Below are 16,421 nucleotides of genomic sequence, written 5' to 3'. Positions count from 1 at the left end.
GTTTTTTCTGTAGGATCTATTTTCGCAGTTTATTTTATTATTGGTGTCATTTGTCTGCATCCGGCTGCCTTTTTGTTACTGTAGCAGCATAAGTGATCTTAGTTGCTACAATGTTTGTTTTAATCTGTACTAAATACAGGGTTGCTATTTTATAGTTTTCTCCTGCATTTTGTCATAGTGAGGCTTGGTTAGGTTGATTGACAGGTAAGGTCATATGATTGGGCAGTGCTAAGCTTACACAGAGAAAACCAGTTCAGTTGCTGTTTGGTATCTGTAATGAGCAGAAATAGCTCTGTGCCTGTCTGAAGTCTGGATACTGGAATCTGCCAGAAACTAGATTTATTCCTCTAAAGTTCTACTGTTTGAGGATATATCCTTCTCTGGAAATTGCTGTATGGGAGTCAGAAAGCAGGTGTCTTTCTATATCTATCCAAAGGGTTTAAAAGGCTGGAAATCTAGCATCCACGTGAGCATTTCTGGTTTTGGTACGAACTGGTTCTGAAATAAAATTTAGTTCTATGGGAACATTGCTTGAATTGGAATTACAGAGATGGCTAGCTGCTAAAAATTATACTTTGTCATGTTTAAATATTTTAATTAGCAAACGTTCTGCTAATTCTTTTTGATTATATTCTGTGTTCTTAAATCAAGTTTGTTCTCATAAAAGCCTCTCAGTGGGTCAATCAAATCATACAAAGAACAATGAACAGTACAGCACAGGAAACAGGCCCTTCGGCCCTCCAAGCCTGTGCCGCTCACTGGTCCAACTAGACCACTCGTTTGTATCCCTCCAGTCCCAGACTGCTCATGTGACTATCCAGGTAAGTCTTAAACGATGCCAGCGTGTCTGCCTCCACCACCCTACTTGGCAGCGCATTCCAGGCCCCCACCACCCTCTGTGTAAAAAACATCCCTCTGATATCTGAGTTATAACTCGCCCCTCTCACCTTGAGCCCGTGACCCCTCGTGATCGTCACCTCCGACCTGGGAAAAAGCTTCCCACTGTTCACCCTATCTATACCCTTCATAATTTTGTACACCTCTATTAGGTCTCCCCTCATTCTCAGTCTTTCCAGGGAGAACAAGCCCAGTTTACCCAATCTCTCCTCATAGCTAAGACCCTCCATACCAGGCAACATCTTGGTAAACCTTCTCTGCACTCTCTCTAAAGCCTCCATGTCCTTCTGGTAGTGCGGCGACCAGAACTGGACGCAGTACTCCAAATGTGGCCTAACCAGCATTCTATACAGCTGCAACATCAGACTCCAGCTTTTATACTCTATACCCCGTCCTCTAAAGACAAGCATACCATATGCCTTCTTCACCACCTTCTCCACCTGTGCTGCCACCTTCAAGGATTTGTGGACTTGCACACCTAGGTCCCTCTGTGTTTCTATACTCTTGATGGCTCTGCCATTTATTGTATAACTCCCCCCTACATTAGTTCTTCCAAAATGCATCACTTCGCATTTATCTGGATTAAGTTCCATCTGCCATTTCTCCGCCCAATTTTCCAGCCTATCTATATCCTGCTGTATTGTCCGACAATATTCATCGCTATCCGCAAGTCCAGCTATACCTGGAACGAAACACTTTAGGTTCACCATGCTGCCAAAATCAAATAAAGTTAAGGTGTAGACTAACTTATTACATATCTTGGAGTTTCTGATTTGGTCCCTAACACATTATTTATAGTGAAACTGGAAAAACACATTTTCAATGCACATTAGATGTATCCAGAATGAGTTTTTGAAATAGTACGTGGATAGTCCAATGAGAGGGAGTGGCCATCCTGGACCTCATGTTGGGGAACTAGCCCAGCCAAGTGATCAAGGTTTCAATGGCCGAGCATTTTGGAAATAGTGACCATAACTCGCTCAGTTTTCAGATTCTTATGGATAAAGACAAGAGTGGTTCCTGAGTGAAGGTGTTAAATTGGGGGAAGGCCAACTGTAACTGAATTGGGCAAGAATTGGAGAATGTGGATAGGGAGCGCCTGTTTGAGGGTAAATCCACATCTGACATGTGGGAGTCTTTCAAAGACCAGTTGATTAGACTACAGGACAGGCATGTTCCTGTGAAAACGAAGGTCAGGAATGGTAAGATTCGGGAACCTTGGATGACAGGGGAAATTGTCAGCTTAGTCAAGAAAAAAAAGGAAGCCTACATAAGGTCTAGGCAATTCAAAACAGGTGAAGCCCTTGAAGAATATAGAGAAAGTATCGGGAGTTAGGAGAGCTAAAACAGGCCATGACATGTCCTTGGCCAGCAAGGTTAAGGAGAATCCCAAGGTATTTTATGCTTATATTAGGAGCAAGAGGGTAGCTCGGGAAAGCGTATGCCCATTTAAGTATAAAGGAGGGAGGGTATACATGGAGCCAGAGGAAGTGAGCGAGATCCTTAATGAGTACTTTGCATCAGTATTCACCAAAGAGTGATGTTAGAACATAGAACATAGAACATAGAACATTACAGCGCAGAACAGGCCCTTCGGCCCACGATGTTGCACCGACCAGTTAAAAAAAAACTGTGACCCTCCAACCTAAACCAATTTCTTTTCGTCCATGAACCTATCTACGGATCTCTTAAACGCCCCCAAACTAGGCGCATTTACTACTGATGCTGGCAGGGCATTCCAATCCCTCACCACCCTCTGGGTAAAGAACCTACCCCTGACATCGGTTCTATAACTACCCCCCCTCAATTTAAAGCCATGCCCCCTCGTGCTGGATTTCTCCATCAGAGGAAAAAGGCTATCACTATCCACCCTATCTAAACCTCTAATCATCTTATATGTTTCAATAAGATCCCCTCTTAGCCGCCGCCTTTCCAGCGAAAACAATCCCAAATCCCTCAGCCTCTCCTCATAGGATCTCCCCTCCATACCAGGCAACATCCTGGTAAACCTCCTCTGCACCCTCTCCAAAGCCTCCACATCCTTCCTGTAATGTGGGGACCAGAACTGCACACAATACTCCAAGTGCGGCCGCACCAGAGTTGTGTACAGTTGCAACATAACGCTACAACTCCTAAATTCAATCCCCCTACCAATAAACGCCAAGACACCATATGCCTTCTTAACAACCTTATCTACTTGATTCCCAACTTTCAGGGATCTATGCACACATACACCTAGATCCCTCTGCTCCTCCACACTATTCAAAGTCCTCCCGTTAGCCCTATACTCAACACATCTGTTATTCCTACCAAAGTGAATTACCTCACACTTCTCCGCATTAAACTCCATCCGCCACCTCTCGGCCCAACTTTGCAACCTTTCTAAGTCTTCCTGCAAACTACGACACCCTTCCTCACTGTCTACCACACCACCGACTTTGGTGTCATCAGCAAATTTGCTAATCCACCCAACTATACCCTCATCCAGATCATTAATAAATATTACAAACAGCAGTGGCCCCAAAACAGATCCCTGAGGTACACCACTTGTAACCGCACTCCATGATGAATATTTACTATCAACCACCACCCTCTGTTTCCTATCCGCTAGCCAATTCCTGATCCAATTTCCTAGATCACCCCCAATCCCATACATCTGCATTTTCTGCAGAAGCCTACCATGGTGAACCTTATCAAACGCCTTACTAAAATCCATATATACCACGTCCACTGCCTTGCCCCCATCCACCTCCTTGGTCACTGTTGGGATGTTGAGGCAAGGGGTGTACTCTTGGGCAGGTCAATGTAATGAAAGAGAAAGTATTGTGTATCTTAAGGTAGACAAGTCCCCAGGACCAGATGAGATCTATTCCAGGATACTGTGGGAGGCAAGGGAGACGTCAATGGAGGGGAAGCTGTTGGAGAAGATTCTGAGAGACAGGAATTATTCTCATTTGGAAGTAAATAGACTTGTCAGTGATAGGCAGCATGGTTTTGTGCGGGGAAGATCATGTCTCACCAACATAATTGAGTTTTTTGAGGAGGTGACAAGAACGATTGATGACGGAAAGGTGGTAGGTGTTATCCACATGGATTTTATATGGCATTTGACAAGATCCCTCATGGAAGGCTGGTACAAAAGGTAAAGACTCATGGGATCCAGGGCGAGATGGCTAGAAGGATACAAAGCTCGCTTGCTCATAGAAGGCAGAGAGTAGTGGTGGAAGGATGCTTTTCAAAATGAAGATCAGTAACTATTCCACAGGGTTCAGTGCTAGGACCTTTGTTGTTTGTAACATATATAAATGATCTGGTGGAAAATGTAGGTGGTCTGATTAGTAAGTTTGTGGATGACACAAAAATTGGCGGGGTTGCAGATAGTGACAAGCATTGTCAAAAGGATACAGCAGTATATTTTCTAGATTGCAGACTTGAGCAGTTAAATAGCAGGTGGAGTTTAATCCAGACAAATGCAAGTTGACGCATTTTGGATGATCAAATTCAGGTGCAAATTATACAGTAAATGGCAGAACCCTCAGGAACATTGACATACAGTGGGATCGGGCCATACATGTCCATGGATCCCTGAGACTGGCAACAAAAGTTGATAAGTTGGTGTAGAAAGCTTACGTGTGCTTGCCTTCATTGGCTGGGGCATTGAGTATAAAAGTTGGCAAGTTATGTTACAACTGTATAAAACTTTATTTAGGCTGCATTTGGAATATTGTGTGCCATTCTGGTCGCCACACTACCAGAAGGACATGGATGCTTTGGAGGGCGTGCAAAGAGGATGTTGCCTGGTCTGGAGGGTTTTAGATATAAGGAGGTTGGATAAATGTGGATTTATTTCACTATAAAGACAGAGGCTGAGGGATGACCTGATAGAAGTCTACAAAATTATGAGAGGTATCAATAGGATGGATAGTGGGAGGATTTTTCCCAGGGTGGAAGCGTTGACTACAAGAGGGCACAGGTTTAAGGTGAGAGGTGGTAAGTTCAAGGGAGATGTGTGGAGAATGTTTTTCACACAGGGATTTGGGGGGGGTACTTGGAATGCATTGCCAGTGAGGTGGTGGAAGCAGACACATTAGCAACGTTCAAGATGCATCTTGATAGACACATGAACGAGAGACAAACAGAGGGACTGAAACTGCATATTGGCGCAGGCTTGGTAGGCCAAAGGGCCTGTTCCTATGTTGTATTGTTCCTTGTTCTTCAATTCTACCAGTGTAAACTGCTAGCGGAAAATGATGGTCAAAGGCTGTGTTTCTTAATTTCCAAATTCTGCTGCTCGTGGCTAAGATTCTCCACAGCAGCGCATACTTGTAAAATTTCCCCACAGTGACCAAAGGATTCTTCCCCAGAGGCTACGTAGTAGAGTGTGAAATTAATAGGCAACAGGTTTGACTCCTAATTGAAACACAAGTGGGTTTCTTGAAGGGGGGGGGAAGCTGCATAACTCAACACATCTAATCAGAATTTGAATTTACAATTAGAATTCTCCCACTAAATTCAATATGAAACATATAAATAAAAAGAATATCGATCAAACCATATGAAAATAAAATTAAACATCAGTAGCTAAAGTGTATAATCAACTAATTTCTTGTAAAGAGAAGTGAATTATTTCGGGCTGGCTTCATTTAATGCAATGAAATATGTAACCGAGCAGTTATTTTTATCAGAATCCTGCTGTTGTCTAAATACCACTGCAGTATAATAGGTTATCCCATAGAATAAAATCTTTACAGTGCAGAAAGAGGCCATTAGGCCCATTGAGTCTGCACCAACTCTCCAAAAGAACATCCCACCCAGGCCCTCCCCTCTGCCCTATCCCCATAATCCCACACATTTACCATGGCTAATCCATCCAACCTGCACATTTTTGGACTGTGGGAGGAAACCAGAGCACAGAGGAAACCCACGCACAGTTCCAAAAGGCCGGAATTGAACCCAGATCCCCAGATCCCTGGTGCTGTGAAGCAGCAGTGTTGTTCCAACTGTACAGTCAGAAGAAAGTCACATTCTATTAACACAATGTGCATTTTCAAAGAAGGCCCCTCCCTCCCCATTATGTTATCTGACAATGTGCATCTCATTTATTATTCTCTCTACACCTGAACAGGAACGAGTAAACATGCAAATTAATAGTCTAGAAAACAAAACCTTACCTTGATGTGGGATGCACGGAATCCCTGAAATACACCTGCATCCTCACAGGTCATCAGCTTTCCCCTTAACGATTATTTTCTTTCTTCTCATTTACTGTAACGGTCGCGAGTTGAGAAATAAATAATGAATCATCACACAGCTTATCGTGTTTTTCCACCAACACAAACGCTAAATGTATTTACAGATGCAAACTGCCGGCGAAGAAAAGGGACAAATCTTTCAACACATGACAGATTCAGAGGTCTGGAGATTTGCTACTCAAAATGAACTAGTGCAAGGTTAATAGAACATATTATAGCGAATCTCCTTAAACGTTAATTATTTCTTTGCATATTTCCAGTTTTTATTAAATGTTACAAAACCGTAAAGGACCAACCTTGATTAACAAAAAAGACAGACGGCGTAAAGATTGCGTCTCCATCTCTGAGGAATAAAGGATGGCGAGGGGGAGGCTATTGATTAGAATTTAAAACGAAAAATGTCGAATGATTGTTATGCGCTCCTTGACGGAAAAAAAACTGAAGACGTACCTGACTTTAGGTGCACAATCTTCCTCCGAATTATCGTAAAGAAAGCTTCAGCCCACAAACGGTGCAACTCCAGATTATTCTGCACTGGTCAAACCAATGGCACATGTTGCCGAGCCTTGGTCACATGACAGCAATGACCAATCGCCGAAATCTTATCCGCAGTGGAACTCTCTGGGGAAGGTTTTAAAATAGCTCCGGTTTGTTTAAAGACAGACACAATAACGAGAAGCTCTTGACAGAACTGTCTGCCTCTGAAGATTGGTGGTGTGTTTCAGCGGCAGCAGTTTACTCGCCCGATTCATACCAGTACAGTGACAAGGTGGAAAGCCTACACAGAATGGCAAAATGAGATGTTGGACTTGTGTTGCAACAAAATTCCAATCAGCACTTCCTGTCGCAGCAAGGTCAATTTTCTTCGAGAGGAAGAGCTGGTCAAACTGAGGAGCATTATGATGAAGACTAATAACAGAGCAGCAGCAAACGTCTTATTCAGTTGGTACGTTTAAGGAAAATGTTGCAACCTTTCGCATTTCGATGCATTTGTGATTCGTATGTAGTATTATGCTCTAAAAATAGTGGCTGTATCATTAAGGAAATAAAATGTATATATCTCAATTATAGGTGTTTAATGGCTTGTATCAAAAATGTTACAAGGAACATTCACTGTGATGCTGACATCGTGTTGATTATATAGATGAGCTGTTTAAAAAAATGGAAAAATTAAAGTTGGTGCCACTAATTTATACCATTAAAGTCTGAACAGTTTCAGATAATGTTTGAATCCTTCCTCTCTTACACTTAAAATGCTCTAGCAAAGTTGCAAATCATACTGTGTCAATAATGTACATACATATGAATTAGGAGTAGGAATAGGACATGAGGCTGCAGAGTTATATGGAACAGGTAGCTCGCAGTGCTGCCTCAGCTCCGGGAACTGAGCCTTGGGTTGCTGTCTGTGTGGAGTTTGCACGTTCTCCCTGTATCTGCGTGGGTTTCCTCCCACAGTCCAAAGATGTGTGGATTAGGTTGATTGGCCATGCTAAATTGACTCGCGTCAGGGGGATTAGCAGAGTAAATGTGTGGGGTTACAGGACCTGGGTGGGATTGTGGTCGGTGCAGACTCGATGGGCTGAATTGTTTCCTTCTGCACTGTAGGGATTCTATTAGAACACTGCTTGACTGGAAACTAGTATAGGTCAGTCTGTATGGGCCTTGTCTTGATTAAGGGCATGGGTAGCAGAATTTTGGATGACTTCATAGAAACCCTACAGTACAGAAAGAGGCCATTCGGCCCATCGAGTCTGCACCGACCACAATCCCACCCAGGCCCTACCCCCATATCCCTACATATTTTACCCACTAATCCCTCTAACCTACACACTAAGAGGCAATTTAAGCATAGCCAATCAACCTAACCCGCACATCTTTGGAATGTGGGAGGAAACCGGAGCACCCGGAGGAAACCCAAGCAGACACAGGGAGAACATGCAAACTCCACACAGACAGTGACCTAAGCCGGGAATCGAACCCAGGTCCCTGGAGCTGTGAAGCAGCAGTGCTAACCACTGTGCTGCCGTGCCACTCAATTTTGCAGAGGCTAGAACTAGGCTGGCCAGGAGTGCATTGGAACAGTCATGTCTTTGTGAGACTTGGATGTCCAAGTACAAGAATCACAGACAATAAACAAGTAAGTCAACAAAAAGTTAGGACGGCAAATGGCATGTCAGCTTTTATTGCAAGGAATTTGAATACAAGAGAAGTCTTGCTACAATCACGCGGTACTTTGGTTGTCTTATCTCAGGAAACATATACTAGCCTTGGAGATCGTGCAGCGACGGTTCATCAAATTGATTTCTGGGATGAAATCATTGTCCTAAATTATAAGGCTGAGGAGAATAGGCCTATATTAATTGGAGTTTGAAAGAATAAGTGGTGATCTCATTGAAACATATAAGATTCTAAGAGGTTGTTTCCTCTTGCTGATGAGTCCAAATATTGAGAGAAAGATAAAGGAGTAAAACTGCAGGAAAATTTCAGAGATGTGCAAAAACTAAACTGGGGGCTTTAATTACACAACTATCGATTGGGATATTATTAGTTTAAAGAGTAAGGGGGGATGGAGGAATTTTGTTAATGTGTCCAAGAAAACATCCTTGGCCAATGTGTTTTCATACCAACTAGGAAGGAGTTGTAGCTGGATATGGGTACTGAGAGGTGGACCAAGGTTTTGTGGGAGGGAACACATGGTTATCATATAATAAGGTTTAGATTAGTAATGGAGAAGAAAAAGAATCAATTCAAAATAGAACTTCTAAATTGAAACTAGACTAACTTCAATTGGATGAGAGGGGATCTGGCCAGGGTAATGGGAATAAAGAAATGGCCGACCAACTTCATACATACTTTGGTTCTGTCTTCACAAAGGAGGACACAAATAACATATCAATGTTGGGGAGCACAGGGTTTATTGAGAGGTAGGAACTGAAGGAAATCAGTATTAGTAGGGAAATGGTGTTGAGGAAATTGATGGAATGGAAGGCCAATAAATTCCCAAGGCCTGATAATCTACAATCTACAAAGTGGGCCTGGAAAAAAAAAGCGTTTAGACAGTTACATGGGTAAGATGGGTATAGAGGGATATGGGCCAAATGCGGGCAATTGGGACTAGCTTAGGTGGGGGTTTAAAAAAAAAAGGGCGGCATGGGCAAGTTGGGCCGAAGGGCCTGTTTCCATGCCTATGACTCTATGAAATAGTGGATGCATTGGTGGTCATCTTCCAAGGTTCTATAGACTCTGGAACAGTTCCTACAGATTGGAAGGTAACTAATGTAAGCCTGCTATTCAAAAAGGAAGGTAGAGAGAAAACAGGGAACTATAGACCAATGAGCCTAGTATCGTACTGGGGAAGTTGCTAGAATCCATTATCAATGATTTCATAACTCGGAACATTTAGAAGGCAGTGGTATAATCAGACAAAGTCAGCATGGATTTAGAAAGGGGAAATCATGCTTGACGAATCTATTGGAATTCTTTGAGGATGTAACTAGTAGAGTTGACCAAGGAGAACTAGTGGATGTGGTTTATTTAGACTGTCAGAAGGCTTTTGACAAGGTCTCACATAACAGACTACTACGTAAAGTTGAAGCACATGAGATTGCAGGTAATGTCTTGAGATGGATAGAAAGCTGGTTAGCAGAGAGAAAGCAAAGGTTTGGCATAAATGGGTCTTTTTCTGATTGGCAGTCAGTAACTAGTGGGGTTCTGCATGGGTCTGTGCTAGGACCCCAACTGTTCACATTATATATTAATGATTTGGAAGAGGATGGCACGGGGGCACAGTGGTTAGCACTGATGCCTCACAGGGCCAGGGACCTGGGTTCAATTTCAGCCTCGGAACACTGTGTGGAGTTTGCACGTTCTCCTCGTGACTACATGGGTTTCCTCCCACAGTCCAAAGATGTGCAGGTTAGGTTGATTGGCCATGCTAAATTGCCTTCGTGTCAGGGGGACTAGAAGGATAAATATGAGGGGTTATGGGGATAGGGCCTGGTTGGATTGTTGTCGGTGCAGGCTTGATGGGCTGAATGGCCATCTTCTGCACTGTAAAGATTCTGAGAGAACAAAATGTATTATCTCCAAATTTGCAGATAATACAACATTGGGTGGGAGGGTGAGCTCTGAGGAGGATGCAGAGATGCTTCAGCAGGATTTGGACAGGTTGAACGTGTGGTCATGCATGGCAGATGCAGTATAATGTGGATTGAAGTGAGATTATCCACTTTGGTAGCAATAAGAGGACAGATTATTACTTGAATGGGTGTAAATTGACAGAGATGGATAGTCAGTCAGACCTTGGTATCCTCATGCATCAGTCGTTGAAAGTAAGCGGGCAGGTACAGCGGGCAGTAAAGAAGGCAAATGGTATGTTGGCCTTCGTAGTGAGAGCATGTAAGTACAGGGACAGGATGTTTTACTGCAATTGTATAGGGCATTGGTGAGGCCACACCTTGAGTATTGTGTGCAGTTTTAGTGTCCTTATCTGAGGAAGGATGTCGTTGCTATAGAGGGAGTACAGCAAAGGTTTACCAAGCTGATTCCTGAGAAGACAGATCTGTCATATGAGGAGAGACTAAGTCGGTTAGGGTTCTTTTCACTAGAGTTCAGAAGAGTGAGAGGTAAAAAATGAATATTTGTCGTCCGTATTCACGCAGGAAAAAGACAATGTTGTCGAGGAGAATACTGAGATACAGGCTATTGGACTAGACGGGATTGAGGTTAATAAGGAGGAGGTGCTAGCAATTCTGGAAAGTGTGAAAATAGATAAGTCCCCTGGGCCGGATGGGATTTATCCTAGGATTCTCTGGGAGGCTAGGGAGGAGATTGCAGAGCCTTTGGCTTTGATCTTTATGTCATAATTGTCTACAGGAATAGTGCCAGAAGACTGGAGGATAGCAAATGTTGTCCCCTTGTTCAAGAAGGGGAGTAGAGACAACCCTGGTAATTATAGACCAGTGAGCCTTACTTCTGTTGTGGGCAAAGTTTGGGAAAGGATTATAAGCGATAGGATTTATAATCATCTAGAAAGGAATAATTTGATTAGGGATAGTCAACACGGTTTTGTGAAGGGTAGGTTGTGCCTCACAAACCTTACTGAGTTCTTTGAAAAGGTGACCAAAGAGGTGGATGAGGGTAAAGCAGTTGATGATGTGTATATGGATTTCAGTAAAGCGTTTGATAAGGTTCCCCACGGTAAACTATTGCAGAAGATACAGAGGCATGGGATTGAGGGTGATTTCGCAGTTTGGTTCAGAAATTGGCTAGCTGTAAGAAGACAGAGGGTGGTGGTTGATGGGAAATGTTCATCCTGGAGTTCAGTTACAAGTGGTGTACCGCAAGGATCTGTTTTGGGGCCACTGCTGTTTGTCATTTTTATAAATGACCTGGATGAGGGCGTAGAAGGATGAATTAATAAATTTGCGGATGACACTAAAGTCGGTGGAGTTGTGGACAGTGCGGAAGGTTGTTGCAGGTTACAGAGGGACATAGATAAGCTGCAGAGCTGGGCTGAGAGGTGGCAAACGGAGTTCAATGCAGAAAAGTGTGAGGTGATACACTTTGGAAGGAATAACAGGAATACAGAGTACTGGGCTAATGGTAAGATACTTGGTAGTGTGGATGAGCAGAGAGATCTCGGTGTGCATGTGCATAGATACCTGAAAGTTGGCACCCAGGTTGATAGGGTTGTTAAGAAGGCGTATGGAGTGTTAGCTTTTATTGGTAGAGGGATTGAGTTTCGGAGCCAGGAGGTCATGTTGCAGCTGTACAAAACTCTGGTGCGGCCGCACTTGGAGTATTGCGTACAGTTCTGGTCGCCACATTATAGGAAGGATGTGGAAGTACTGGAAAGGGTGCAGAGGAGATTTACCAGGATGTTGCCTGGTATGGTGGGAAAGTCTTATGAGGAAAGGCTGAGGGACTTGAGGTTGTTTTCGTTAGAGAGAAGAAGGTTAAGAGGTGACTTAATAGAGGCAAACAAGATGATCAGAGGATTAGATAGGGTGGATAGTGAGAGCCTTTTTCCTCGGATGGTGATAGCGAGCACAAGGGCTGATAGATATAGGACAGATGTCAGAGGTAGGTTCTTCACTCAGAGAGTAGTAAGGGCGTGGAGTGCCCTGCCTGCAGCAGTAGTGGACTCACCAACATTAAGGGCATTTAAATGGTCATTGGATAAACAGATGGATGATACTGGAATCGTGTGGGTTAGATGGGCTTTAGATTGGTTTCACTGGTCGGTGCAACATCGAGGGCCGAAGGGCCTGTACTGCGCTGTAATGTTCTATGTTCTATTTCATAGAAACTTCTGAAATTCTAACAGGGTTAGACAGGGTAGATTCAGAATGTTCCTAATGGTGGGGGAGTCCAGAACTAGGGGTCAAAGTTTGAGGATAAGGGGTAAGCCTTTTTGAACTGAGGTGAGGAGGGTGGTGAATTCACTAGCACAGAAAGTAGTTGAGGCCAAAACGTTGTCTGATTTCAAGAAGGAATTCGATATAGCTCTTGGGGCTAAAGGGATCAAAAGATATGGGGGGGAAGGAGCGAAATCAGGATATTGAATATGATCAGCCATGATCAAAATGAATGCTGGCGCAGGCTCGAATGGCCTGCTTCTAGTTTGTGTTTCTATAAGGCCCAAGTATCTAACCTGTACCTGCAAAGTAGAGGAACCTTTGTATGAGAATTCCTTAGTGTGGTATAATAACGTGCAAGGAAATAATAAGATTCAGCACAATATTTGGTGCTATTTATAGGTGGTAACGGCATACAGTTTGAGACTTCTCATTCCCTAATCACACATCTTCCTATTTCATTCTTCAAGTGTCAGAGGACATAGAAAGCATTCTCTCTGGTTGTATCACAGCTTGGTGTGGCTCCTGCTCTGCCCAAGACCGTAAAGAACTACAAAAGGTTGTGAATGTCGCCCAATCCATCACGCAAACTAGCCTCCCATCCATTGACTCTGTCTACACTTTCTGCTGCCTCGGCAAAGCAGCCAGCATAATTAAGGACCCCACGCATTCTCTCTTCCACCTTCTTTCTTTGGGAAAAAGATACAAAACTCTGAGGTCATGTACCAACCGACTCAAAAACAGCTTCTTCCCTGCTGCTGTCAGACTTTTGAATGGACTTACCTTGCATTAAGTTGATGTTTCTCTGCACCCTAGCTATGACTGTAACTGTTTCCTTCTCTAGGAATGGTATGCTTTGTCTGCATAGCGCGCTGTATGTTAATACATGTGACAATAATAAATCAAATCAAGACCACACAAAAATAGAAATTAGCAATTAGGATGTTTACACATAAAATTAACACTGGACAAAGACTTTTTAAAATAGCCAAAGTTATGTGGTGGTACGGTGGTTAGCACTGCTGCCTCACAGCGCCAGGGACTCAGGTTCAATTCTGGCCTCGGGTCACTGGAGTTTGCACATTCTCCGTGTCTGCGTGGGTTTACTCCAGGTGCTCCAGTTTCCTCCCACAATCCAGATGTGCTGGTTAGGTGGATTGGCTATGCCCCTTAGTGTTAGGGAGATTAGCAGGGTAAATATGTGCAGTTACGGGGTTAGGGTCTGGGTGGGCTTGTGGACAGTGCAGACTTGATGGTTCGAATAGCTGCCTCCTGCACTGGAGGGAATTCTATTCTATATCTGTGTGACGCTGGAGTAAAAGGAGAGTTGACGTGGCAGTTATCATGTAAACTCACACATAGTTATCTCTGAAGAAAAACCAACAACCCCCTGTGAACAATACAGTCCAAATTCAAAGAAAACTAAGGCCATCTGTGTTTCATAAGCCAGGCCTGGTCAACCAGGGCCTATTTATCTGCTAGAATAGATGCAACTACCCTTTCAAGTCTTAATAATTGAAATATTTCATCATCATGAGGACTCGGGCAAGGGATACAAACCTTTTGTCAAAGAAAATGTGGAAAGATGGGAGTCATGTGGAACCAGTTAGTTTGCCTTGATGTACTGAAAACTCAGTTTGCCTCATACAGAATAAAGGCTGTGCCCAGAAATGAATACCTGCCCTATCTGCACTGTTTCTACTGGAACTTCAGTACTATTACCTGATTTATGTGTGCCAATTTCATCGTGTGAGGTCAATTCCACTGGGATAATGAATTATACAGTATTGGTCTGCGAATCTCCATGAAGGGATACCACACTGGATTTTGATTCAGTATTCATATGAAACAATAATTCTTTTTGCTGTGGTCTTTGCCCTGGTAATTATTTTTCCTCTATTCCTCTTTTACTGTGTGAGTACACAGGAGACTTCGTGCCGACCCTCACACCCAGTTTGCACACACAAACCCTTTGAGTTTGTTCTAGAGTTTGCTGTGGAGTTATTAACAGAAAATTGGATCACACCAAAGCAGAAGGGTTGGGGAATATGCCACCACATATACAGGAGGAAGCTAATCAAAACACCTTTGTTTACAGATAGGTGGTAAGAGGAGAAATCACCTGTTTATTTAACCATGCTCCGGTCCACAAGCTACTGAGACTCGGCTCTTCAACCAAGTTACTTTTATGAATAAAAAAGTAATGAATACATATACGTGGAAGGTAACTTTATTTAGCAGAGTAGACTATGAAAGGACCAATGCAAGATCCAAACCAAAGTGTATTGAAAATGAGTTGCAGAAAGAAATCAGATCTTAGTTTAAGACTGAAATATCAAATTACAGGTCCCTGAAGTCCCGCTTGCCTGACAGTGCTGGAAATCAAAATAGCCCTACAGGATACTTTCAAGAATTAGCATTTACAAAAGTATATTTCACATTGTTTTATACCGCAGTGGGAATTTCTGATGTAATTGTATCCAGGGGTTGCCAGTGACAATTCATTAAGGAGTCATACAGTTCTTCACTCTGTTTCATGAATTCTTTGTTAACTTCATCAATATCCAACTTTGGATCTGGATCTTAAAAGGAATGATAAGATTGTCAGTTCATTGATTTGAAATAAAAATGTTTTGTACAGCCTAATGAATTTAACCACAAATTCCACAAGAAACTTAAACATGAAATTAGGGTCCCAAAATTGGATCGACTTCCATCTGGCAGTCAGGCAGACTGCTGTAAACAAATGTGGTCAGAACATGCCAGATCATTTAAACTAATACCAAAACAAAAGAACTCAACAAATCTGTCACACAACAGTATAAACCATTCTTGCTTCAGAAAAGAAAAAGCAAAAGTAAAAACATGGACTACAGTCTTTAGCTATTCAGAATGCTGTATTTGTTTTCCCATTTGTGGGACATGGGCATCGCTGGCTGGCAAGCATTTATTGCCCATCCCTAGTTGCTCCTGAGAAGGGTGATGAGCTGCCATCTTGAAAGGCTGCAGTCCATGCTGTGGGTTGACCACAATGGAAGGGAATTAGGACTTTGACCCAGCGACTGCAAAGAACGGCAATATATTTCCAAGTCAGGATGGTGAGTGGCTTGAAGAACTTTCAGGTGGTGGTGTTCCCATATATCTGCTGCCCTTGTCCTTCTAGATGGAAGTAATTATGGGTTTGGAAAGTGCTGGCGAAAGATTTTTGGTGAATTGCTGCAGTGCATCTTGTAGATAGTACACACTGCTGCCACTGAGCAACAGGGAGTGGATGGGGTGCCAATCAAGCGGCTGCTTTGTCCTGGATGGTGTCAAGCTTCTTAAGTGTTGTCTTCTGGGACAGGTGGGACCTGTTCAAGAAGACAATTTCACATAAATATTTCTGCTTTTTTCCTCCTGAGTCTTTATCATGCGATCCTAGAATCAGAATTTATGTCACACTATTTGTAACTCCCACAGTTGCGTGGACCTGCAGAGTTTCACTGGCTGTCTTGTCTGGAGACAATACACATCTTTTTAGCCTGTCTTGATGCTCTCTCCACTCCCATTGTTTTGTTTCTTAAAGACTGGATTAGTTGTAAGTATTCGCATTCCAACCATTATTCATGTAAATTGAGTCTGTGTCTTATAAGTTCTGTTTGTGAACAGAATTCCCACTCACCTGAAGAAGGGGCTCAGAGCCTCGAAAGCTTGTGTGGCTTTTGCTACCAAATAAACCTGTTGGACTTTAACCTGGTGTTGTTAAACTTCTTACTGTGTTTACCCCAGTCCAACGCCGGCATCTCCACATCATGACTGTTCAAGAAGGACAGGTTACACCTAAACTGGAGGAGCACCAATATCCTGGCCGGTAGATTTGCTGGAGTCACTCGGGAGGGTTTAAATTAGTATGGCAGGGGGGTGGAAACAAAGT

The 16,421-nt window shown here is 43.1% G+C and overlaps 1 protein-coding gene across 1 annotated transcript in view; it reads right to left on the bottom strand.

The window, feature by feature from the left end:
- Positions 1–14,704: 14,704 nt before the first annotated feature.
- Positions 14,705–16,421, bottom strand: part of LOC144510995 (tRNA selenocysteine 1-associated protein 1-like) — a 93,546-nt gene continuing 91,829 nt past the window's right edge. Inside the window, exon 8 of the mRNA XM_078240991.1 lies at positions 14,705–15,904. Coding sequence (XP_078097117.1) covers positions 15,863–15,904 — 42 coding nt within the window. The 3' untranslated portion in view covers positions 14,705–15,862. The remainder of the gene's footprint in view (positions 15,905–16,421) is intronic.

This window comes from Mustelus asterias, chromosome 2, assembly GCF_964213995.1.
Source record: "Mustelus asterias chromosome 2, sMusAst1.hap1.1, whole genome shotgun sequence".
NCBI classification, from domain to species: domain Eukaryota; kingdom Metazoa; phylum Chordata; class Chondrichthyes; order Carcharhiniformes; family Triakidae; genus Mustelus; species Mustelus asterias.
The sequence above is the reverse complement of the archived record's forward strand: the minus strand, read 5'-3'. Positions and strand labels throughout refer to the sequence as shown.